General features: G+C 39.4%; 1 protein-coding gene and 1 pseudogene across 2 annotated transcripts in view; one reads left to right on the top strand and one right to left on the bottom strand.

The window, feature by feature from the left end:
- The window catches only part of INPP4B (inositol polyphosphate-4-phosphatase type II B), an 850,869-nt gene that overhangs the window by 694,277 nt on the left and 129,590 nt on the right, over positions 1-27,002 (top strand). For both annotated transcript variants that reach the window (XM_027567415.1, XM_027567414.1), the window contains exons 16-17: positions 966-1,143; positions 13,932-14,135. In XM_027567415.1, coding sequence (XP_027423216.1) covers positions 966-1,143; positions 13,932-14,135 — 382 coding nt within the window. The remainder of the gene's footprint in view (positions 1-965; positions 1,144-13,931; positions 14,136-27,002) is intronic.
- LOC113907797 lies at positions 20,055-21,246 on the bottom strand (annotated as a pseudogene).

Genomic DNA, 27,002 nt, shown 5'->3' with positions numbered 1-27,002 from the left:
ATGGTTGGGTATAAAGGGATATAACCAAGTGTTGCACCCACCATGTCAGTGTACCAACCATGGCCACTCTTCTTTTTCTTTGAAGTTTTGCTGGAATGTCTCCTTCATCTTTCTTAATGCAACTGGACAAAGACGTCATCAATTGATGGAATTCTTACCCCCATAATGTGCTTAACCAATTCTTAACTGATGATTATAAAAGTCAATAATTTTTTCATTTGTAGGCAGTTTTAGATATTTTTACAAGTCAAATGAGGAAACTGCGAACAAAAAGGGTGGTGAAAAAAATAGCATAATGGGATTTTTATGTTACCAATGTCCCGTTTCTATCCAACAAAATTCTGCATATGCTCACTTGGCCTTAATTTATATTATCCCCATTTCTCAGCTATTAGAATTTATGCCCTCTGCCCTAACTATCATGGGGAAGATATACATAGTAATTATTAAATTATTGCTCTGTGTCATGCACTATTTTAAGCATTTCACATGAATGATGGCTGATCTTACCCACCTCTTAGAACTGTTTGGTTAATTATTCCCACTTTCCTGATAAGGAAACTAAGATTACCCTAAGATCACCTGGGCTACTAAGTGGCAGAGCCAGGATCTATATTCATAATGGCCTAAATATAAAGGTTCATACTCTTCGCTCTGTACTGTGTGACCTCAGGTTCATTAGTAATTAAATTTGTTTTGAATGCTAATGCTTGACATATGCAATCGTGAAAAATCTTCTTAGTGCTTAAGCAAGGACTAGAATCATTTCACCTAGTCTTTCAAAATATCTTGGTCATTTGACTTGAAAAAACTCAGAATATCACAAAAATCTCTTAGAGTAATTCTTATCTGTTCAGTAGGAAGTCGTGCTATTAGGAGTTCTGTTTATCACTTAGCATCTGGTCCTGAGTGCTGACAGTTCTTTCTGCTTGTTGTGTAATTCGCCTTTATCTTTGTTGTTGCAGTACTGGATACCAGTTTATTTACTATTCACCTGAAAACACAGCCAAAGCAAAAGAAGTTCTCAGCAACATCAATCAACTACAACCTCTGATAGCAGCCCATGCAGACCTACTGCTTAATTCTGCAAGCCAGCACTCTCCAGACAGCTTGAAGAATTCTTTAAAGATGCTTTCAGAAAAAGTAAGATCCAAATCGTCACTGCAGTGGGGAAAACGAAATACCCAAATCCCCACTGGTGTTGCTTTCTGCATACATTACCTTTCATAGCATCTGGAAATGTAAAATAGACCAGGTTAGAAAGTAAGCTTCAAAGTATTGCCACAGGATCATAATGAATTGGCCTCATTCTCTTTTCAAATCTTACTGAATATTTTTTTTTTCCTAGTAGGAAATGAAACCTATTATTGGTTGAAGTATATTTTCTCTTTTCCTTGACATCTTTCATTTTCTTTGCTTCATGGTTGTATTAAATGAATTAAATTAGGTTTTGAAAAGTATTTTCCTCTGGCGAGCACCTAATTTTTATGCATATGAAACTAGCCCTTTGAGTAGGAATGTCACTTCATTTGAGAGCAGAACTTTCATGTGGATTCTCATCAGTAGCATGGGGTGATTCTTGTGCCTCAGTTTGCTTTCTACAACATTGTCTCCTGGGAGAAGGTTCTAAAAATTTCCAAAATTATTAGTTAATGTTTGAAATGTACTGGGACCTAGGTCTGCATTCTTCCAAAGGTGACTTGCATTTGTATATATAAGGAGAAAAGCTAGTCTGGCATGAGGTAGATACTCAAACATCAATTTCCATAATGAATTAGGGCATCTGAATGATATGAAGAACCAAGACAGAAAAAGTCAAGTTGCTGCTTGATTAGAAATGCAAAGTCAAATGTCTTGGAGTCCAATTCTGGTACACTCATTCATAACCTCTGCATCCTGAGGACATCTTGCAATTTATCATGAGATATTTCTAATAAATATGCCCTTGAAGAAACTGACCAAAGAAAATTCTCATGATAACATTTTAGAATAAAATAGTGTAATTCTTTGCATCCCTGAAGAACAGATTCCTAGAAACCTGAATATTATATCTCTCTATATATTTTTGACTCAGATATGTTAATTTGTAATACTTTGCCCTTACTTAACATTTTAAAGTCTATATTATCATATATTTTTCTCATAGGATGTAATCAACATCTATTTTCAGAAGAAAAATAGCTAAGGTGTCATCAGAAAAGTCGAGTGAATTGTCTAATAAACTAAGGAGTGAAAAATTAAACCCCAAGACTTCCAGTTGAAAATGCAATCTTCCTTCCATGCTAGGATATGTGCCTCCATTATGAAAAGAGAGGAAAAATTGACCTAAACTTTACAACTACCTACATTGTCCAATATCATGCTAGTGATTTCACTGGCTTAGGTTATTTCACTGAACCTTCAAATTGTGTGTCCATATCATCTCCATTTCGCAAAGGGAAAGATGGAAGCTCAAAGAAGTTTAAAGCATATACAAAATCAGGCAGGTAGAGTCAAACCCAGGATTCAAACAAAACTAGGGTTCAGACCCAGGGTCTAGTTGACTCTAGAACGGAAACCCTTTATGGTATTTTCCATGTAATATATATTTAGATATTTCCTTTATTCCTCAGCAATACTTAAGTATTCTAATAGTCAATGAATATGTTATGGCTAAGAAAAAGGAAGGAGGAGGGTGTTGCATAGAGTGAAATAATAGAATTGTTTTCAGTTCATTTCTTTTTTGGATTTGTAGATGAGGCGAGGTCTTCCTGGGTTCAGCTATGCAGAAAATTCTAGCAAATAGTACCTCACGGTGGTGATTTCAGAGCAGTATTTATATTCTTCCTGTGCATTAGGCTGGCTTTGTCATTTCATACATCATTTACAACTTGCAGTGATTTGGGGGAGGGGGCAGGGCATGTATAATATTTTCACCTCCTTTAATTCAGCATTCATCCAACTTTCACCGCCCCCCCCCCTTTTTTTTTTTTACTGAGTAGGAATCTGTCAGCCCTTCAAATCAGAAAGTTTTTTTTTTTTTTAGTTTAAGTTTGCAAGCCACGAATTTCTTTAAGAATTCATGCCCAGAATTTCAAAGAAGTACTGAAGTTAACAGAGTTTTGCATAGTGTATGAAGACAGTTACTAGCTCGTGGTTTACAATGAAGTATCATCCATGAAGGCTTCTTTGGTGGTTCAGAGGGTAAAGAATCTGCCTTCAATAAATCTAGCATAAAAGGTAAATCATATAAATAGCATTTTAAATTTTAGTATAGTTTAATATTAGCAAGAGTTAACTTAAAATATTTTGCTTTTAAGCTCAGGGACTTGCACACTATGGATTAGAAAATAAATCTTTTCTTTATTGATAACCCCCTTTTTTCTTTTATTGATTCTGAACTGGCATGTTTGGAAAACAAGTTCTTCAGTTATTTTCTTAGAAAATCATCTTTATAGCATATTCAGTACATAATAGGGACCTAACTGAACTTCCTCAGTAAAATATTCTATAAATTTTTCATGTTCTAATATGGACAAACTCAATGAAGTGTTTCTAATTTTTTAATTCTTAGTATATCTTCTGATGGATAACTGGATTTTGTTTGCTACATATTAGTTTATGGAAATATTAAAGAAATTATTTAATGTTATGATGTAGGATTATAGCAAAAGACAAATTCTGACTATATATGAATAATCCAAACAGAGAAGACAAAGCATAAACCAAAGTTTTAACGTAAGATATGAAAGATTAGTAATAGAGTGGGATAAAAGACACATTTTACTTTGCCTTAGGCTAAAATTACACTGCACTAAGACCAAAAAAAGACAAAAAGAGGAGGGAGAGAGAGAAGAAAGCAATGCAAATAAATTCAAAATGAAAAAAATAAAGACCTAAATGTAAGCATATATATCATAAATCAAATGTATGCTGACATTAGCTTCAAATACACATGATAGTCTCCATTTCATAGAGACGGATAGACCTTTTTTTAGGAAACCCGTTATTATTCTGGGGCTTCCCTGGTGACTCAGGGGTAAAGAATTGGCCTACAATGCAGGAGATGTGGGTTTGATCCCTGGGTCAGGACCTGAAGCAGGAAATGGCAATGTACTCCAGTATTCTTGCCTGGGAAATCTCATGGATAGAAGATCCTGGCAGGCTACAGTCCGTGGGATCACAAGAGTCCGACACAACTTAGGGACTAAACAACCAATAACATTATTATTCTGCTCCTCACAAAGCAATTTCTGTCACTAAATTGTGTCCGACTCCTTGTGACCCCATGGATGGCAGCATGCCAGTCTTTCCTTTCCCTCACTATCTCCTAAAGTTTGCTCAAATTCATGTCCATTGAGTCGGACATGAATACTATCAAACCATCTAATTCTCTGCTGCCCTCTTCTCCTTTTGCCTTCAATCTTTCCTAGCATCAGTCTTTTCCAATGAGTCAGCTCTTGACATCAGGTGGCCAAAGTATTAGAGCATCAGTTTCAGCATCAGTCATTCCATTGAATATTCAGGTTGATTTCCTTTCGGATTGACTAATTTGATCTCATTGCTGTCCAAGGGACTCTCAAGAGTCCACACAATTCAAAAGTATCAATTCTTTGGCACTCCGCCTTCTTTATGGTCCAACTCTCACATCCATCCGTGACTCCTGGAAAAATCATACCTTTGACTATATACACTTTTGTTGGCAAAGTGATGAGTCTGCTTTTTAATATGCTGTTTGTCATAGCTTTTCTTCCAAGGAGGAAGCGTGGAAGAAAATTTTGTGGTTGTGGTCACCATCTGCAGTGATTTTGGAGCCCAAGAAAATAAAATCTGTTACTGCTTCCACTTTTTCCCCTACGATTTGCCATGACGTGATGGAGCCCATTGCCATGATCTTAGTTTTTGAATGTTGAGTTTTAAGCCAGCTTTTTTACTTTCCTCTTCCACCCTCATTAAGAGGCTCTTTGGCTCCTCTTCGCTTTCTGCCATTAGGGTAGTATCTTCTGCATGTCTGAGGTTGTTGATTTCTCCCAGCAGTCTTGATTCCAGCTGTGCTTCATCCATCCTGGCATTTTGCATGATGCACTCAGCATATCAGTTAAATAAACAGGGTGGCAATATACAGCCTTGTCATACTACTTTCCCAATTTTAAACCAGTAAGTTGTTCCATGTAAGGTTCTAACTGTTGCTTCTTCACCTGCACGCAGGTTTCTCAGGAGACAGGTAAGATAGACTGGTATTCCCATCTCTTTAAGAATTTTCCACAGTTTGTTGTGATCCATACAGTCAAAGGCTTTATCGTAGTCAATGAAGCGGATATTTTTCTGGAATTCCCTTGCTTCATCTATGATCCTATAGATGTAGGCAATTTGATCTCTGGTTCCTCTACTTTTTCTAAACCCAGCTTGTACATCTGGAAGTGCCCGGTTCACATCTTCTGAAGCCTGTCTTAAAGTATTTTAAGCATAGCCTTGCTAGTATGTGAGTTGAGTGCAGCTGGACAGTAGTTTGAACTTTCTTTGGCATTGCCTTTTTTTCAGATTGGAATGAAAACTGACCTTTTCCAGTCCTGTGGCCACTGCTGAGTTTTTCAAATTTGCTGACATATTGCATGCAGCACTTATAACAGTATCATCTTTTATGTTTTGAAATTTCAGCAGGAATTCTATCACCTTCACTAGCTTTGTTTGTAGTAACCCCCACTTGACTTCACACCCCAGGATGTCTGACTCTAGGTGAGGGACCATGCCATGGTGGTTATGCAGGTCAGGGCTTCCCTGGTGACTCAGACAGTAAAGTGTCTGTCTGCCTGCAAGGTGGGAGAGCCAGGTTCGATCCCTGGGTCAGAAAGATCCCTTGGAGAAGGAAATGGCAACCCACTCCAGTACTCCTGCCTGGAAAATTTCATGGACGGAGGAGCCTGGTAGGCTCCACAGTCCATGGTGTCGCAAAGAGTCAGACATGACTGAGATACTTCATTTTCACTTTCAAGACCTTTTTTTACAGTTCTCCGGTGTATTCTTGCCAACTGTTCTTAATCTCTTCTGCCTCTGTTAGGTCCTTACCTTTTTTTGTCCTTTATTGTGCCTGTCGTTGCATGATATGAACACTTGGTGTCTCTAATTTTCTTGAAGAGATCTCTAGTCCTTGCTATTCTATTATTTTCCTCTCTTTCTTTGCATTGTTCATTGAAGAAGGTCTTGCTATATCTCCTTGCCATTCTCTGCAACTCTGCATTCTATTGAGTATATCTATCTCTTTCTCTTTCTCCTTTTGCTTCTCTTCTTTTCTCAGCTGTTTGTAAAGCTTCCTCAGACTACAACTTTGACTTCTTGCATTTATTTTTCTTTGGAATGGTTTTGGTCACTGCCTGCTGTACAGTGTTACAAACCTCTGTCATTAGTTCTTCAGGCACTCTGTTTACCAGACCTTGAATCTATTCATCACCTCCACTGTGTCATCATATGGGATTTGATTTAGGTCATACCTGAATGGACTAGTGGTTTTTCCTACTTTGTTTAATTTGAGCCTGAATTTTGCATTAAGGAGCTGACAATCTCAGCCACAGTCAGCTCGAGATCTTGCTTTTGCTGACTGTATAAAGCTTCTCCATCTTCAGCTACAAAGAATATAATCAGTCTGACTTCAGTATTGATCATTTGGTCACGTCTCTGGTGGCTCAGATGGTGAAGAATCTGCCTGCAATGCAGGAGATCCAGGTTTGATCCCTGAGTTGGGAAGACCTCCTGAAGAAGGGATAGGCTACCTACTCTAGTATTCTTGGGCTTCCCTGGTGGCTCAGATGGTAAAGAATCTGCCTGCAATGTGGGATACCTGGGTTCAGTCCCTGGGTTGGAAAGATCCTCTGGAGGAGGGCATGGCAACCACTCCAGTGTTCTTGCCTGGAGAGTCCCTATGGTCTGAGGACCTGGGCTACACTCCATGAGATCGCAAAGACTCAGACACGACTGAGCGACTAAGCACAGCTCAGCACAGGTGTTTAAATAAATTTATATAAAGATGCAATAGAAATTCATTGGGGAAAGGATATCTTTTTAACATATAGTTCAAGAACAATTGGATATCTATGTGCAGAGTAAACCTTTCCTTATCTACATATATAAAAATTAATTAAAAATGGATCATAGACCTTATATACAAGCTAAAAGAAAAAAAAGCAAGGACTTCCCGGGTGGTCCAGTGGTTAAGAATCCACCTTCTAATGCAGGGGATGCCAGTTCAATCCCTAGTGGGGGGATTAAGATTCCACATGCCATGGGACAGCTAGGCCTGCAAGCGGAAACTATTGAGCCCACGTACTCTAGAGCCCATGCTCCACAGCACGAGAAGCCCCGTGCCTGTGCCACAACCGGAAAAATCTTGCATACCACAGCAAAAAGCCCCCATGCTGCAAAAAAGACCCAGCACAGCCAAAAAAAGAAAAATGAAAAAAGCAAATAAATAAGTAAGCAGATATACAATAGAAGAATTTTTTTTTCATCTTGGATTAAGCAAATATTTCTTAGAACACAGAAAGCATGAACAAATAAAAAAGACCATAAATGATACATAAGACTTTTTCAAAATTAAAAACTGTCAAAGTTTTCGAAAGACACTATTAAGAAAATGAAAAGGCAAGTCTAGACTAGGAGAAGGTATTTGTAAAATAGATGTCTGACAAAGGACTTGTAGCCAAGTGTGTATTCTTACAACTTAATAATAAAACCATTACAGATGAGCAAAAGAATTGTAAAGACATTTTACCAGACATGATGGATGACAAGCACATGAAAAGATACTCATCATCATTTGTTATTAGGGAAATGCAAATTTAAACTAAAATGAGGTACCACTAACTACCCACTGGGTTTCCCTGGTGGCTCAAATGATAAAGAATCCACCTGCAATGCGGGAGACCTGGATTCAGTCTCTGAGTTGGGAAGATCCCTTGGAGGAGGGTATGGCAACCCACTCCAGTATTCTTGCCTGGATAATCCCCATGGACAGAGGAGCCTGGTAGGCTACAGTCCATGGGGTCTCAAACAGTTGGACACAACTGAGTGACTAAGCACAGAAAACCACCCACTAGAGGAGTTAAAATCAATAGGGCTGAGCATAGGAAGAGTTGGGAAGAATATGAAATAACTGGAACATTCATCCATCATTGATGGGTACACGTTTGCAGCTTGAAAATCAGTTCAGCAGTGTCTCATAAAGTTAAAAAAGAAATATGATCTCGCCCTCTTAATCTCATTTACCTGAGAGAAGGTCTATTCTGTAGATACTGAAAGGTTGTTCAGATTGGAAACCCGGTGACTTGCTTTGTGAAGATATCCTTTGAGCAACAACTAAGCTGAGTAAGAACAGAGAGATTTGAATATTGCACATCACTAAATGTCAGTAGGGCTTCTGGGGAGCTTTTGCTGAAATACAAATTCTGATTCAGGAATTCTGAGCTTGAAGTCAGATGTCAATATTTTATTTGGATGACATCCTGAAAAAAAGAAGGGTTAAAGAAAATAGAATCAACCAGTAAGAAGACTAAGGAAATATCAATATGGAACACAGAAAGGTTATTAACTAGGATTAGCTGTAAGAATATAATACAAGAGTCAATCTTGGAAATAACTGAAAAGGTCTAACCAGTAGAAATTAATCACTAACCCAGAAGATAATATTCCTGTAGATGCTCCAGATGTTTGGACTCAGATTTGCTGAACAGTATTGATACCCCTCAGATAAAAACATAGGGAAGAATACATTTATTTTAAAAACTTGAGATCAGGGCTGAGGTTGTAAATTCAGAAGACTTGCAGATGGAAACTCTTTATCATGCTGATTCAGGAGGTAGGCAAAAATGGATTGTGAAGACCTTGGCATAACAAAAAATGACCCTTGAAGTGACAGAATAACATCACCAGTAGAAAAAATGCTTTTAAGAAAATGGTTTAGGAACATCCCTGGCAGTCCAGTGGTTAAGACTCTGTGTTTACAATGCAGGGAGCACAAGTTCAATCCCTGGTCGGGGAACTAAGATCACATGCCATGTAGTGTGGCCACAAAATAAAAATATAAATTAAAAAAGAAAGTGGTTTATGGTCCCTTAGGGTCCACTTAACTACATTTTGAGTGAGCAGGGGATTATGAATCAGCAACAGAAACTGAAAAGGTGGGTCAAGAAAAAGAAGAATAAAGAGAAGTGTACTGTTTACAGTGAACTCCCATAAAGGTTTCACAGATAGGCACTGTAATTTTGTACATACCGGGAAAAAGTGGTTATGTGATTTTAGCCAAGGTCAAGAGGATATTTTATATAAGCTGGCCAGATGTCAGGTATCTTTCCTAGCTGAAAGCTCAATATTCTTTGCTTTAGGGAATGCTAACCACTATCAAGGGGACTTCCTAGGTGGCTCAGGGGTAAAAGAATCTGCCTATCAATGCAGGAGATCCAAGAGGCCTGGGTTTGATCCCTGGGTCTTGAAGATCCCCTGGAGGAAGAAATGGCAACCCACTCCAGTATTGTTACCTGGAAAATTTCACGGACAGAAGAGCCTGGTGGGCTGCAGTCCATGGGATCACAAAGAGTCAGACATGACTGAGCAGCAGCAGCAGCAAACACGAATCAATGTACTAATGTCAAGTAAACACTGTTGCCTTGTGAAACCATGGGACGAAGCCCATGGCTCTCATGTCTCCTGCACTGGCAGGTGGGTTCTTCATCACTAGTGCCCCCTGGGAAGCCCAGGAAATAATTAAGGCATCCTAACGTGAAGAAGGCTGAGCGCCGGAGAACTGATGCTTTTGAACTGTGGTGTTGGAGAAGACTCTTGAGAGTCCCTTGGACTGCAAGGAGATCCAACCAGTCCATTCTGAAGGAGATCAGCCCTGGGATTTCTTTGGAAGGAATGATGCTGAAGCTGAAACTCCAGTACTTTGGCCACCTCATGTGAAGAGTTGACTCACTGGAAAAGACTCTGATGCTGGGGGAGGGATTGGGGGCAGGAGGAGAAGGGGACAACAGAGGATGAGATGGCTGGATGGCATCACTGACTCGAAGGGTGTGAGTCTGGGTGAACTCCGGGAGTTGGTGATGGACAGGGAGGCCTGGCGTGCTGCGATTCATGGGGTTGCAAAGAGTCGGACACGACTGAGCGACTGAACTGACTCAACTGAATTTTAAAAATTAATCATACACGACTGAGCAACTGAACAACAAAATTTAAAAATAAGCAGGATTCTATTTATGTCATATGCATGACTACTAAAATGATAATTACTTGTTTATGGTATTTTGTATTGCCAATGAGATTAGGCATGGCCTTGGAGTTTTTCAGTGAGTATAAGGAGATTCTAAAAAGAATGGGACTTTGCTTAATTTGTTGACTTCTCTAGTTTAAAAGAGAGGGTTTAAATGAACATATTCTAAGTATTCATCCTGCATTAATATTCAGGAAGGTAGCAAATGTATCCCCAAGAGAAGTAATTTTTAGTAGTTTTGTACTCGCAGATAATTCTGTGTGCTACTTTGAAGGATACTTGTATGAGCATATGAATCGGGAAAATGGCAGAAAGGCAAGAAAACATTTTCTTTTCTTTCTCTCTCTCTCTTTTTTTTTTTAAAATATAGAACAAATGAAGTAGATCTGCCTTGGGCTCAGAGTTTATGCTTTTTTACTATATTCTTATGCTAATATTTTAAATGAATTATTTTGCCCACCCTTACAATAATATTTAGACAGCCTTTCTTCTTTCATTTGTTGTAGTGAGCTAAGTAAGAAAAGGAAAATGGCTTTCAGAACTCTGAGTCAATAGGCAGCTCAGAGGGACATGATTGCTTCCTTCCTTGATGTTTGACTTCGCTGCTATTATCTCAAGGACAGCGACTGAGATAATGCAGTACAGATATGATAGGATTGAGTGACTCTATTAATCTCTTCAAACTGATTTATTTTCATGGTAAAACATCTGGGTCTATATTGGTCCACATGTAGCAAGTAACACTGGTCAAGAAAATTAAGATTTTTCCAGGTCACATGGAAATTGCAGTGCAATATTTTTGCTATTGTGTAACAAAATTTGATTCTATGCTCAGGATCTGGGGGATCCAGAGAGTTTCCAAGGGAGTCAGATACATGTTTCAGCATAGACACAAAGGAGAAGATCAGTTTTTATTGTGTTTAAGATTTTGAACATTATATTCAGCAACCCCGGCCCCCCTCAAAAAAAAATTCTAGGTTTTTAAAACTGCAAGAATCTATATATTATCTCCCATGTCATTGGTGCTAAATCAACCCAAATGAGATTTGAATAAATTGAGAAACTGTGTGTGTGCTACCATGGGAAGAAATAGTGGTGATTACAAGAACCATAGGAAACTTCATTGGGTGTGAATAGTTTGCAGCTACATAGTAATTAGTGAGCGTTATGGAGACTAGAGCTATAGTAGCAGAAGTCAAAGAAGTCAAGCTGTTTTGCTCTAAAAATAAATCAAAAGAATTTATTAAAACTATCAGGAGAGAAATAGTTAAACTGAGTGGAAGTACATTCATGTTTTTAATATTTAAATTCACATTGACAGATACATCCATGCTCTCTGAAAAATTATGTAAACAGCATGTTTCCCATTTTGCTACAACTATACTGATTGGTACTTGTGTGGCCAACTTTTTCATCAGTTCTTTTTAGAAAAAAAAAAAAAACTGCCTTTTTATTTTTAAAAATAAGAAAACGTATTTGTTATAAAATATCTACCATCTCCTTATTCTTAAAATATTATCCTTTTTTAATCATATTTCTTGTCTACTTAACCTTCAAAGTGCTTCTAACATAACTAATAGATTAAACGAGTGTTGAAAACCATCCACTAAAATTTCTCAGGGAAGAGAGTTGCATCCTCAACTGTCTGCTGCTAAGTCGCTTCAGTCGTGTCCAACTCTGTGTGACCCCATAGACTGCAGCCCACCAGGCTCCCCCGTCCCTGGGATTCTCCAGGAAAGAACACTGGAGTGGGTTGCCATTTCCTTCTCCAATGCATGAAAGTGAAAAGTGAAAGTGAAGTCGCTCAGTTGTGTCCGACTCCCAGTGACCCCATGGACTGCAGCCCACCAGGCTCCTCCATCCATGGGATTTTCCAGGCAAGAGTACTGGCGTGGGGTGCCATTGCCTTCTCCTCCTCAACTGTGGACACAACTAACTATGAGAGCTGGTGGATGTTTGGGACACTTGGCGAGCTGGGGTTAGAGAAGAGGAAAACGGACAGAAGCATCTAGGCTGATCATCGTGGTGGGTGGTGTGGAGTAAGGGGGAAAGATACCTGAATTTGTTAGAAAACCATGGCTCTGTTTCATTTGTGCTTTCAATCAATAGTCGGCCCTAGGAAAAGTCACCAGGCTTTTTTCTTAGTTTTGTATCTTGTTAGTGAAGAGGTCTACTCAAAGTCCCTTCTAGCTCTAGAATTTCACAATCTGTTGCAAAGATGCAGCTATACAGATATGACTTAGTTTTATTAGGTGCACATGGTTTAACTGGTTTTCTGTAATTGCTGACACAACAGGGAAATTGAGAGACAATTTAGTAACAATGACTGGGCATGGCACTGTAGACCACCTATTGAGTTGTTGTTATTCAGCCACTCAGTCGAGGCCAACTCTGTGACCCCGTGGACTTCGGCACACCGGGCTTCCCTGTCCTTCCCCATCTTCCAGAGTCTGCTCAGATTCATGTCCACAGAGTCGAAGATGCCATCCAACCATCTCATTCTCTGTCACCCCCTTCTCGTCCTACCATTTTCAATCTTTCCCAGCATCAGGGTCTTTTCCAGTGAGTCAGCTCTTCGCATCAGGTGGCCAGAGATTTGGAGGTTCAGCTTCAGCATCAATCATTCCAATGAATATTCAGAGTTGATTTACATTAGGATTGATTTAGAGAGCACCAATAAATGATTACCTTGAGTTATAGCATTGGTGAAGACAACGTTTTAGCCAAGATCATCTCAGTAAATGATGTGTTCTTCAAAATAATGCTATGGGTTAAAGGCCCCCTTCCCAACAGGTTACAGAGTATAACTATGTTAACAGTGTGAGTCAGTGCTTGTGTTATTTCTCTACTCTGAGCAGATTGTTAGGCCACTTGCATGTTAAGTGTACTATAATACAGAAAATCAATGACTACACCCTACAGTATATAACAGGGTGAAGCCATTAAACATTTCATCAGGAAAATGCAAAGCACAGCTGTAAAGTTCTTTATTGTTGGAAAGGCGTCATTACAGTAGTACTTACTAGGTATTTACCACCAGCTTGTAAAATCTACCATGGCAAATTTCACGGTAACCTCGTTAACATTGAACATTACTGAAACCATTTGGTGGAGGAGACAGTTTAGAGGGTAATAATAGGAAATAAAAGCCAAATGTTTTCATGAGGAAGACTGCCTGTGTCATCTCTACTTTCGAAATCTGTCCATGATGCTAAAAGAATCAAGATCTCCTGCCTCTGTTTTGTCTTTTTCTTTTTTGCAAGATATGTCATTCTTCAGCCTTTAACTCTGTTTAAAATACAAAATAAACATAGTCTGATAACACTTTCTTTAATGGCATATTTGGAAATTACCTGAAAGACACAGCGGGTAGATGGTGTTCAAATGATAATCCCCAGTGAAATACATCTCTAACGACAGGATTTGGAAAAAAAGAGAGGGGGGTTGAGGAGACAGATGGTACTTAGAGTGCATATAGAACCTCAGCATTAACTTTAGAACTCAAGGCCTTGTCAGCAGCCGGAAAACAAACTATTTTCCATTGATTGGTATGAATCATTATCTCTCTCTGTTGCCTGCACTTTTTCCACCATCCACACCGCTTAAGTGTCAACAAATCTGCCACTGACCTTTCCGTAGCTCTCTGCTGAGGTACCTACCATGGCGTTTCTAATCCTTGTCAATTTCTTTCCAGACAGAGATTTTTGTACATGCCTTCAAGGATCAGCTGGTCAGGAGTGCCCTTCTAGCACTTTACACTGCCAGGCCTGGGAGTGTCCTGAAGAAACCACCCTCTCCTCAGAGTGGCACAGAGGAGAGCATTTCCCAGGACCCACCCCTGCCGGTGAGACGGCAGGACTCCATTCCACATCACTCAGACTACGATGAGGAGGAGTGGGTAAGTCTTTTATTTTTTTTAACTTAGCTTGCCTCCCCAATGCTATAACTCAAAGGACTAAAACCTTAGCATTTAGTACTGTAAAACAGAGCAGAAGTGTCAAGAAATCTCTCCTTTTCATCAAAACATGTTGGAAAGCAGTCATAATACAGATTGTGGGTACATAGGTCGTGTTTTTTTTTTCCCTTGGGGTCAAATTATAAATGAAAGTTTTAACCCAACCACATTTATTTGATGTGAAAATTTATATATTACATATGTTGTCTGTTGTTGTTTGGTTGCTAAGTTGTGTCCAACTCTTTGTGACCCCATGGACTGTAGCCCACCAGGCTCCTCTGTCCAAGGGATTGGAGTGGGTTGCCATTTCCTTCTCCAGGGGATCTTCCCAACTGAGGAATTGAATCCGCATCTTCTGCATTGGCAAGCAGATTCTTTACCACTGAACCTCTACATTATATATGTTAATGTACATATAATGTAGTCAAATAATAATTATCTCCAATAAATGTCATCAAAGAGATAGCTTACAGAGAACCATGTCAGATTCCTGATCTCCAAAGAAGAAGATTTAGCTTCAGGACCAGGGACCAGGCTTGATCACTCAAGAACTTTGGTGTAGCAGAGTTTTATTAAACTGAGAAAAGTGACAGTGAAAGCTTCTGACATAGACATCAGACATCACAAGGAGGGCAGAGAACGGTCCCCTAGCTAGTCTTATCAAGGCCTTATATACTTTTTTCAGACCCACTCCCACAATAGATATATCTTAAATTAGCAAGATTAGAACGAACAATAGAAAGATCTTACCGGACCCACTCCCATATTATACATTTTAAGATGACAGGATTAGTCAGAAAGTTCTTGTTAAGGGGAAACACGTCCTCGAGCAAGATACATTGTTATATTGACGAAGACAAAGCAATGTAGAAGTTTGTCCTTTTCTCCTTCAGAGTCCCAGACCCCTTTCTCCTTCTTGAGGGCTCCGGACCCCTTTCTCCTCCTCAAGAACCCGTGACTTCTTATCAACCTACCTAGGAATTGACTCTCTCCAAAGCAAGGATGCCACAATTGCAAGACTGTAATATTTTCTTTATTTATTAAGGAGATATAAACCATTAAAATTGTTTTTAGAAAAGGAGTCAGTAATCATCAATAATCCACGACTTGGATGCAACAAGTATTTTCATTGGTGCAGTCCAGTGTGTTAGTTTTGGACATACTTAAAAAGCGTTAACATTTAAATGGCAGTGGATATAGAGATCTGTTAAGTTCTTTTGTTTATTGGGTTTGTTATTTAAAAGATGTTGCTCCAGGTGGCTCTAAAATTGGCAAAAGAAGGGCCACATAAAAGCATCTGAAAAAATAACTAGTAAAGGCAAATAAAGGTTTCCCAAGTGGCTCTAGTGGTAGAGAAAGTGCTGGTCCATGCAGGAGTCATAAAAGATGCGGGTTTGATCCCTGAATCGTGAAGATCCTCTGGAGGAGGGTGTGGCAACCCACTCCAGTATTCTTGCCTGGGAGAATCCCTTGGACAGTGGATTCTGCTGGGCTATGGTTCATTGGGTCACAAAGAGTCAGACACAACTGAAGCAACTTAGCGTGCAAGCCCACACAAAGGCAAATAAACCAGATAAGTCAGCATGGTGATAGGAACCCTAGGTGGGCAGAATAAAACAGGAGAAAACCAAGGTTTCTCTCTCTGGGTGAGAGGGAACAGTGTGTTTCTCCTGAATCAATATATATTCCATTATCTAAGAACTTTTTGAAGTATATGCATACCACACACACACACACACAGAAACTCCTTACTATGTCACATTCTTAACCAAGAAAATGCTGTTGTATGCCAACTGTATTTTCCTGCCACTCTAAATTTATAAGTGTTCAGGGAATAAATTATTTATAAGGCTCAGGTCACTCAAAAAATTGCTGTCTGCAGGGCTATGAAGTGATACCTGTTCTTTCTTTTGATGAAATTACTACCACAGGAAAGACAGAGCTGGGCTCCAAGAGGTAAATGCTGAATAAGTATTTGTTGTCACTGATTAAGATTGCATTTCTCCCAGTGAATCATTTTCAAAGGAGAAAATCTAATATTTCTTCTTTTTACCTTCACCTTCTACTTCAATTTACTTACTGCTCCGAGACATCCATACCTCATAACCTCTCTGAAGTTCAGTTTTCTCCACCGTAAAGTGAAAATAACAGCATCTGTTCTACGTAGCTCTTCGTGTGGTCCAGAGATAGACGATTTGCCTGTGTGATAATAATGCCCCATGTCCTGCAAAGGCCCAGGCGCATGAATTGTATTACTTTACTATTATTGCTGTGTGTTATCTTTTTTTAGATGTATAAGTTATGTACGATCCTCAGTATGAGGATCAATACTAGTCCTTGAGGTAAGTGAGGAAATGGGATAGATCATAAATTTGGGTTGTGGGACTTCTCTTGTGGTCCAGTGGTGAAGACTCTTTGCTGCCAATGCAGGGGACATGGATTCAGTCCCTGGTCAGGGAACTGAGGTCCCACATGCTACATAGCAATAAATAAATTTGGATTGTGACTTTGAAAGAGTTTGAGTAGATATAGAATAGAACTTGTATTTCATGAAGTAAACTTACTGTTAACTCCAGACATTCTGGACTATGAAGTCAAGTGGGCCTTAGAAAGCATCACTACAAACAAAGCTACTGGAAGTGATGGAATTCCAGTTGAGCTATTTCAAATCCTAAAAGATGATGCTGTGAAAGTGTTGCATTCAATATGCCAGGAAATTTGGAAAACTCAGCAGTGGCCACAGGACTAGAAAAGGTCAGTCTTCATTCCAATACCAAAGAATGTTCAAACAAACACACAATTGCACTCATCTCACACACTAGCAAAGTAATGTTCAAAATTCTCCAAGCTAAACTAAAACAATCTGTGAACCGAGAACTTCTCAATGTTCAAGCTGGATTTAGAACGGGCAAAGGAACCAGAGATCAAATTGCCAACATCCGTTGGATCATAGAAAAAGTAAGAGAATTCCAGAAAAACATCTACTTCTGCTTTATTGACTATGCCAAGGCCTATGACTGTGTGGATCACAATAAACTGTGGAAAATTCTTCAAGAGATGGGAATACCAGACCACCTGACCTGCTTCCTGAGAAATCTGTATGCAGGCCAAGAAGCAACATGTAGAACTGGACACGGAACAATGGACTGGTTCCATATTGGGAAAGGAGTCCATCAAAGCTGATATTGTTACCCTGCTTATTTAACTTCTATGCAGAGTATATCATACAAAATGCCAGATTGGATGAAGCACAATCTAGAATCAAGATTGCTGAGAGAAATATCAATAACCTCAGATATGCAGATGATGCCACCCTAAAGGCAGAAAGCGAAAAGGAACTAAAGAGCCTCTTGATGAAAGAGGAGCATGAAAAAGCTCACTTAAAATCAACATTCAAAAAACTAAGATAATGGCATCTGGTCCCATCACTTCATGTCAAATAGAGGGAGAAACAATGGAAACAGTGACAGACTTTATCACTTCAGATGGTGACTACAGCCATGAAATTAAGACACTTTCTCCTTGGAAGAAAAGCTATGACCAACCTCGATAGCATATTAAAAAGCAGAGACATTACTTTGTTGACAAAGGTCCCTATAGTCAAAGCTATGGTTTTTCCAGTAGTCATGTATGGATATGAAAGTTGGACCATAAAGAAAGCTGAGCACCAAAGAACTGATGCTTTTAGACTGTGGTGTTGGAGAAGACTCGAGAGTCCCTTTGACTGCAAGGAGATCCAACCAATCAGTTCCAAAGGAAGTCAGTCCTGAATATTCATTGGAAAGACTAATGCTGAAGCTGAAGCACCAGTGCTTTGGGGAGCTGATGCGAAGCACTGACTCACTGGAAAAGACCCTGATGCTGGGAAAGATTGAAGGCAGGAGAAGTGGAAGGCAGAGGATGAGATGGTTGAATGGTATTGCCGACTCGATGGACATGAGTTTGAGCAAGCTCCAGCAGTTGGTGATGGACAGGGAAGCCTGGTGTGCTGCAGTCCATGGGGTCTCAAAACGTGAGAGTGAGCAACTTAACTGTTAACTTTTTGACAAATAATTACCACTTTAATATTAAATCAAGGGAGATTGTTGGAACTGTGTATCTTTTGTTTTCATAATTTTCACCTTATTGTGTTATGCAAACTCCCTCCCGTACCTCTCCCTCCTCCTCCTGCTCAAGTCATCCCTCACATTCCCTCCTTCCTTATTCCCTTTTCTTTAAATACATTTTGAGACCTTCTATATCACAGATGGAGAAGGCAATGGCAGCCCACTCCAGTACTCTTGCCTGGAAAATCCCATGGATGGAGGAGCCTGGTAGGCTGCAGTCCATGGGGACGCTAAGAGTCGGACACGACTGAGCGACTTCACTTTCACTTTTCACTTTCATGCATTGGAGAAGGAAATGGCAACCCACTCTTCTTGCCTGGAGAATCCCAGGGACAGCGGAGCCTAGTGGGCTGCCATCTATGGGGTTGCACAGAGTCAGACACAACTGAAGCGACTTAGCTTTTCACAGATACTCCAAATGGCAAGATAAATCATGCTAGATTGTTAGATCCTAGAGTTCAGATTCTAGTGGTAGATAAAAATATGTTAATAAATAGTCACAAAATGTTGTGACAAGGATGTAGAAAGACAAGTGGAAGAAGTTAGGCTTTGCTAAAGAGATTTCAACTCAGTATTTTAAATAAACTTATGATGGGGAAAAAAGGAAGACAGCGGGAGAAAATGGTGAGTTGAGGTCAGCGGTGAAGCATTCGGTACGGTGGGTGTTACAAAGCACTTGTTCTGCCTGGGTTACTGTGCCAGGTGCTGGGGACGCAGAGGTGAGCTGCCTACAGATGCAAGGGTTCCACAGCCTATTCAGGGCTCTAGAGATACCAGTGTCAGTGATTGTGCAACTTAGGATTATACACAGGATGAAGTGAGACTCTGGTGGTCACAGTGGGATTTCCAGAAGCATTTCCTGAGAATTAAATATGAGCAGAAGATAACAGTATGCAAAGGAGGATGAGGTGACCTTTCAGACAGGAGCACATTAGCTGACAATGGTAATTGGGATGTGTGTCTGTGTTTATTAGTTTTTTACTTGTTTTGTTTTAAAGGTGGTACAATTGACTATGTTTATTGCTCCAAAAAGCATTTAAGGCTGAAAGGCAGGGACTCATAGAACAAGGCCCTTACAACGAAGAGAAGATAATCAATTCCAGTAGGCATGTGGGGGACAAGTTCTGGGCAGAAGTGTGCTGCTGGGCTGAGAATGCCAGGAGGGTGTAAAAATGGATTTTACTTTTTTGAGGGTGGGTGGGGCTGGATGGCTTCTTTGTTCTTTATTTGAAATAGTTTTCTCCAGGTTTATTGAGCTATAACTGACATATAACACTGTATTAGTGTAAGGTATGCAGCAAAGTGATTTTTTGCATATATATAATGACAAGAAATTAATGTCTATCACTTTACAGGACTATGATTTTCTTTTCTTAGGATGAAAATTTTGAGACCCATTCTCTTAGCAACTTTCAAAGATACAGTTCTGTTTTGTCAACTATAGTCACCGTATTGTATATTACATCCCCAGGACTTAACTTTTCTCATAACTGAAAGTTTGTACCTTTTAATCATCTCCACCCTTTTTGTCTTCCCCTCCTCACTTCTGGCAATCACCAATCTACTCTCTGCTTCCATGAATCTGTTTTTTTTTTTTTTTTTTGAAGATTCTCAATATAAGTGAGTTATACAATATTTATGTTCCCATTATGTGATTGATTTCTCTTAGCATAATGCCCTCAAGATCCATCTATGTTGGTGGAAATGGCAGAATTTCCTTCCCTTTTTTTTTTTTAAAAATTAGTAAATCTTTTATTTTGGTGAATATCAAAGGTATTCATCACTACCATGGATCTGTTTTAGCTCAGAGGAGAGTTACTATCTAGTGAACTCTGCTGTTATTAGACACTAAAAATAGGAAGAGACTGGAGGGCACTGAGAATGGGATAAGGAGAGGACAAAGCTCGGGGGACAACATGAGATCCTACCCATCTTCATTGCTAGGAAATGAGTAGACAGAGCAGCTCTAACCTAAATGCCGGCCTCGCCACAAAAGGTTTTCAGAAGAGGTCCCATAACAATCACTCACTGGACAAAAAAAGGTCAGAGTTTCTAGAAGAGATATCAGGATATGAAAAACCAACTTGGGAACAATATGCACAGCACTGCAACAGAGCGGGATCGTGGCAGCCTGGCTTCGGTTAAGACAGCTGTGGACACAGCAGTCTCTCGGACAGCACTCACTCACAGTTCCACGGCTGCCCTGTGGCATGAAGATGCTGTACATGGTTTTCACATACATGTCATCTGGCAGAGGCTGCTTCTCACTGCCAGGTTCAAGGAATTTATTAATTGCAGGGATTTTGCTTATTTTCACCATGTACTCCTGGAGGTGAGGGAAGGCAGACAGAATATTAAGATGTTTTTTCTTCTAGAGCCAAAATGATCTGGAGTAGAATTATGTCTGCAAGGCTCAGCTGATTGCCAACAAGAAACCTTTGTCCATGACTCTGTAAAGCCTTTTCAAACCCAGGAAAGTATCTAAGTATAGCTTCTGGGCTATGTTAACCACTTTCTTTTGCTGATCATCTGGTTTGAGGTAAGGGTACACTTGATAAGCAGTTCCAGAAGATCCAGGGTCCCCTCTACGTACATGTCTACCAGGGTTTTCTCCTTGAGATCTTTGCCAAAGAGACGGTGCTTGTCTGCCCTGTAGTGGAGGATGCTCCAGGTCTGCACCAGCTTCAATCAGTTTCAACCATTGGTGCTTGTTAGGACAGCAGATGGCTACGATCTTGCAACTTCTGCAACTGTTGTTTTGCTTCTAAAAATTCTTCATCAGACTTGACTCCATCAGCAATTTAAACCCAGATTCCATCTGGCCTTGTCTGTTTGGACAGTAGAGCTTGGGTTTCATAGCCATCATGGCCTTTCAGGTTTTCTGGCTCCACTCGGAGTGACCAGAACTGCACAAAGGCACCCAGCGAACTGTCTTCCTACTTCCTTTTTTGTGGCTGAAGTATATACATATGTGTAGGGGGGTGGGGAGGGGGGATTGGTGTGTGTGTGTGTGTATGCTTCTATGTATGTATGTATATCACATTTTCTTTATGCATGCATTTGTTGATGGACACTTAGGGTGTTTCCATATCTTAACTATTATAAATAATACTGCAATGAACATGGTGGTGCAGATATCTCTTTGCAATAGAGATTCTGTTTCCTTCGAATATATTTCCAGAAGTGGAACCATCATATGGTGGTTCTATTTTATGGAGGTGCCTCCATACTGATTTCCATAGTGGCTGTACCAATTTACATTCCTACCAACAGTGCATACAGGTTCCCTTCTTCTCTGCATCCTCTCCACTGCTTGTTATCTATTTTCTTTTTGATGATACCCATTCTAGAATGTATGCGGTGTCTTTCATCGTGGCTTAGATTTACTTTTCCCTGATGGTTAGTGATGTTTAGCACCTTTTCGTGTCTTCTTTGGAAAAATATCTGTTCATCTGCTTGTTTTTTAATTATTTGCTTTGCTCTTTTCTATTGAGTTGTACAAGTTATTTTTATATTTCAGACATTAACCTGGATGTCTTCTTTTATCATTAAAGCAGGATCATGTGCAGAAGAGGGCAGAGAGGACAGGCTGAGCAGAGTGGTGGAAGTTTCAAATAGATACCAAAGAAAGTGGCTGAAGTTGGTTACTAGCAACATTTGAGAAAAATTAGAAATTCCAGACCTTGTGAGGGCTGGCCAAGGAACTTCAATAAAATGTTATATAACAATCAAACTTGTTATTGATGTTCCTTGGAGACCACTTTCTATTAGAAAGATCCCTTTGTCTAAATGGGAAAATAATTTGAAAAAGAATAGGTGCATATATATGTAAAAAAAAAAGAAATAAAATATGGGAATCTTTTATGTTTTAAAAAAAATCACTGAAGTTATAACCACTTAACATTATTTTCAGATCTTTATCTCACTTTGAAAAGTTGAGTAAATCCAGTGAAAATGTAGCTAATTGGAAATGCCTTTAGAGACAATTAAATGAATTGGGAACATAATTTTGTGTAGCACTTTTCTTGGTTAATTAGGTGTTAGAAAAGTTTCGGCACTGATTACAAGTCTAGTCAACTTCCTGAAATAATTTAATGTTTTAAACAATTAATTTAATTGGGTTTCTGTGATAGCATACAAAAACACTCTGATCGTGTAGGTTAATTTAGGCTTGTATATAAGATTATAATAGCTCTATTTTTTAAAAATCTGATTTATTTAGTTTCTGGCAGCAAATGTAGTTTTAACAATTACCTAACTTGAACAACTGCATAGTTTTTCATAATAAATATTTGGAAAGTAAGTTCATGTTAGTAAATTACTCGAGTTCTAGTGAGCTGCTGCTGCTGCTGCTAAGTCGCTTCAGTCGTGTCCGACTCTGTGCAACCCCATAGACGGCAGCCCACCAGGCTCCCCCTGCATGTAAAATATCTTTCTTTTGGAGGTCGGAGAGAGAATCTCTACTAACTCAGTCAATGTGAGAATGTTCAACTTCTTTGTTGGAAAAATTAATGACATATGAATCTAGATAATAATTATCTAGTCAATAAGGAAGAGATTGAAACTAAAATGATCACTGGCCAAAAAAAGTCTATTATTTGCTGAATTTTACTTATTAAATAATTGAGAGCTTTAAAGGTTTATTTTCTTGAAAAGTTAGTAAACAATTAAACCCTGCAGGAATATGGGGATTTTTGTGACAATCTGTGCAAAGAAATAGACTAATCTAGCATTCTCCATGTTTTAGCTGGTAAAGATGACATATTGCTTTTCTTTCTCTACATCTCTACAGCAGATGCTGCCAACAGCTGGGATTCCAAGATTAGTTTGTCCAAAATATTAAAGCATGTCATCCTACCAAAGTATTAAATCGACCCAGTTTTTGTGGCTTCCAGTAATTATATTGTTCTCTAGAAAATTGTTATTTAACACTGATGGGTTTGGGGCTAAATCTGCCTACTCTCCTTCAATAATTGTTAAAGAATAAAGGTAAACTTCTGATCTTTTAGATTCTGATCCATTCCAGCAAAATGTGAGACTAAGAAAACATTATTATTTAGCCATATCCCTAACTCATTTTTTTAGTTGAACTACTTTTCTATATCAGGAAACATTTCAGCATCCAGATTAGCCAATTAATTTCCCTTCTTCGTATCATAAATGTAAATCAAATTTAATATTAGTTTCCATTCTTAAGCTAGGAGAACACTTATATGCTTTATTATGGCAAAATGCGTTTATGTCACATAAGCACAATAGATGGTTTGCATTAATCCATATTAAGTGTTTGGTAATTTCATAGCATATAGAAACAATAGCACAAATTCACAGTAATATTTATTTCAGGCCTTTTTGAAATAAAGTCTCTATACAACCTGAAAAAAATGTGGTTTCTCTGCAACTCAAAATTCCCAAGGCTTGAATTTTGGAGTAAGATTTACATTTTTCTGATGAGATCCAACCAGTCCATTCTGAAAGAAATCAGCCCTGGGATTTCTTTGGTGGGAATGATGCTGAAGCTGAAACTCCAGTACTTTGGCCATCTTATGTGAAGAGTTGACTCATTGGAAAAGAGTCTGATGCTGGGAAGGATTTGGGGCAGGAGGAAAAGGGGACGACAGAGGATGAGATGGCTGGATGGCATCACTGACTCGATGGACGTGAGTCTGAATGAACTCCGGGAGTTGGTGATGGACAATGTGGCCTGGTGTGCTGCGATTCATGGGGTCACAAAGAGTCGGACACAACTGAGTGACTGAACTGAACTGAACTGATGTGTGCTTTACCAAATTCTCACAGTTTATTTTGTGTTTCACCTTTCTCTAATGGTGTGTAGGACAAATATGAAGGTTTCAGTTTGACAGATGATTGATACAGCTATGTATTTTGTCCACTCCAGCACTCTTGCCTGGCAAATCCCATGGATGGAGGAGCCTGGTGGGCTGCAGTCCATGGGGTTGCTAAGAGTTGGACACGACTGAGCAACTTCACTTTCACTTTTCACTTTCGTGCATTGGAGAAGGAAATGGCAACCCACTCCAGTGTTCTTTCCTGGAGAATCCCAGGGACGGGGGAGCCTGGTGGGCTGCCGTCTATGGGGTTGCACAGAGTCGGACACGACTGACGCGACTTAGCAGCAATAGCAGCAGTGAGCATATATGCTTGCAAAATACTGTTGATGACAACACGTCTCTAGCCAGATTCCTCATCTGTGAACAATCTTCAGTGACCTGTAATCTCAACTTCTCTTGCCAGTTTCTGTTCATCTTAGACCTTACCTCTAGGGAAAATAGTTGAGGTCATGCATAATGTCCCTATGCAAATTGATATTCCAAAGCATTGCTGTTCGGTTCTCTGGTTAGAATTATGCTATGTAAAACCATTGACCTGATCTTAATAAGAAGGAAATTAATCATTCTCACTTTTTAAAAGTAATGATATCTTATAGGCAGCTAGATACTAATCTGATTCATCTTTTCCTAAAGCAATACCTTATGACTTAGTTACCTAAAGTCAGTAAGAGGTCTACTAAAATATGGCCATTTACTTCCAAATTTTATATTATGTATACATTCAACTCCAAAGTATTTTGTATAATAAAGCGTTATTCTTGCATCCCATGATCACACAGTCTCGTACGCACTGAATCGCAGTCAGTTGTTTATATGTCTGTGTCTTTCATACATTCAACTTTATGAGCTCCTTGAGGGCAAAGACAATGCCATGCTCACGTTTGTGTCTCCCTAGTTAGCAGAGCACTCGCTCATAAAAGGTACTCAATACTCATTTGTAGAATACATTAATGACTTTGAAGTTTCCTCTCAAAGTACTATTCTTATCTTCCTTCATATTTGGAAACATGGAATAATTTTAACTTAACTCAGCCCCACGTCAGGTACCTTTTCCTCCATTAGAACTAAGGATTTTTTTTTTTTTGAGGATTTTGTTTCTCTTTTCCAATTAAAAGCACCCAGTTAAATCCCTCTTTCCTTAGTGCATATTTCCCAGAGTCATAATCAACTCTGAAGCAACTATTCAAGTCATTTTCACAATTATCTCCAAGCATAGAAGTGGTAAAATTCAGGATGGACATAGAACATCAGAGATGACCAAAGTTAATAAAATGATGAGTGAAGGTTTCCAACAGCTTCCAGAAACCCAGTGGTGTAATTTGCATTTTACTTGATTATTTATGTGCTGGTTGCAAAGGTTCTGGTTACACAGAAATAATTTCAGATATTTCCCAGCAAATATGAATTGAAAGTAGTTATTTTACCCTTGTCTCAGCTTTTTCTTTTTCCTTCCTAAGTCATGCCTAATAGGGTTGTCTAGTTTTGTTAATCTTATTACAAGGAGGGAACATTGAAAGCATCCATTCTTCCCACCAGAAAAGACAGGGAGAATTAGGCCAGTTGTTCCCTGCATGGCAATGGAAAGTGTTCCATCATCTGTTTTCTTGATGGATAGGAAAACTTCCTGAACTTCTCCAGTCCATTTCACCCATGAGAGATGTGCTCTGAATTCTTATCTGATATTAAAGCCCACAAAAGGTGATTAAGCAAAGTTCATGACTGTCCATTAAAATGCACAAATGTTCTATTAAAGAAAAGAAACCCCAGATGAGATCTTTATGGGCATGCATATTCATGAAATCCTACCCATTTCAAGAGTTTTCCACATGCAGTTAATACATTCACCTTCAGCCCCCTGTTTTATAGCACCTCGTACAGTGTTTGATACGGACCAGTTCAATGTTGGAGGAGGCAATGGCACCCCACTCCAGTGGTGGGGAGTGCCACCCCTCACTTTCCAGGGGTACCTGGAAAATCCCATGGATGGAGCAGCCTGGTAGGCTGCAGACCACGAGGTCGCTGAAAGGCTGTTGTTGAATCACGCAAAGACACCGGGATTCTTGGCCCCCGGAGGAGATGAATCCAATCCGGGGCCAGAGATGAGGCTTGATCGCTCAGAGCTTTTGTGTAATAAAGTTTTATTAAAGTATAAAGGAGATAGAGAAAACTTCTGACATAGGCATCAGAAGGGGGCAGAAGAGTACCCCCTGCTAGTCTTCAGCTGGATGTTATAGTCACTAGCAGTCTGTTAATGAAAGAAAGGAATGTCTTAAAATTCAGGATGGCACCAGGCCCCTCACCCATAAGATGCATTTTGGGATAATCTTGGCACCAAATGGTTTATCCTGGGCCATAAAATGATTAACTTGAATCTTGAAGAAGGGCAGACCACCATACAAATAATTTCATTTACATAGATTAGGGAAACAATATCTGAGTATAACATACTGGTTTGTCCAGCAGGTTCTGAGCCAAGAGGCTAACCGACTTGAAGACAGAATTTGGGGTAAATGCATAGTACATTAGCATAGCTTAAGACAAACATTTCCATAAGAAAAAGGCATTGGTTAACTTCAGGTGAAACCAGGTGTCATTATGGCAACATAGTATTTTAAGAGAAACCTCCTTTTAAATTTGTATAGAGAAGGAAAAAAATCACATTTGTTTCCTCCTGCCACTTAAGAGAGAGAAAAATGTCTGACACTTGCAGGCTATTTCTTCCGTTTGGAGACCCCTGAGCGACTTCACTTTCACTTTTCACTTTCATGCATTGGAGAAGGAAATGGCAACCCACTCGAGTGTTCTTGCCTGGGAGAATCGCAGGGACGGGGGAGCCTGGTGGGCTGCCATCT

This window comes from Bos indicus x Bos taurus, chromosome 17, assembly GCF_003369695.1.
Source record: "Bos indicus x Bos taurus breed Angus x Brahman F1 hybrid chromosome 17, Bos_hybrid_MaternalHap_v2.0, whole genome shotgun sequence".
Classification (NCBI taxonomy): domain Eukaryota; kingdom Metazoa; phylum Chordata; class Mammalia; order Artiodactyla; family Bovidae; genus Bos; species Bos indicus x Bos taurus.
The sequence above is the reverse complement of the archived record's forward strand: the minus strand, read 5'-3'. Positions and strand labels throughout refer to the sequence as shown.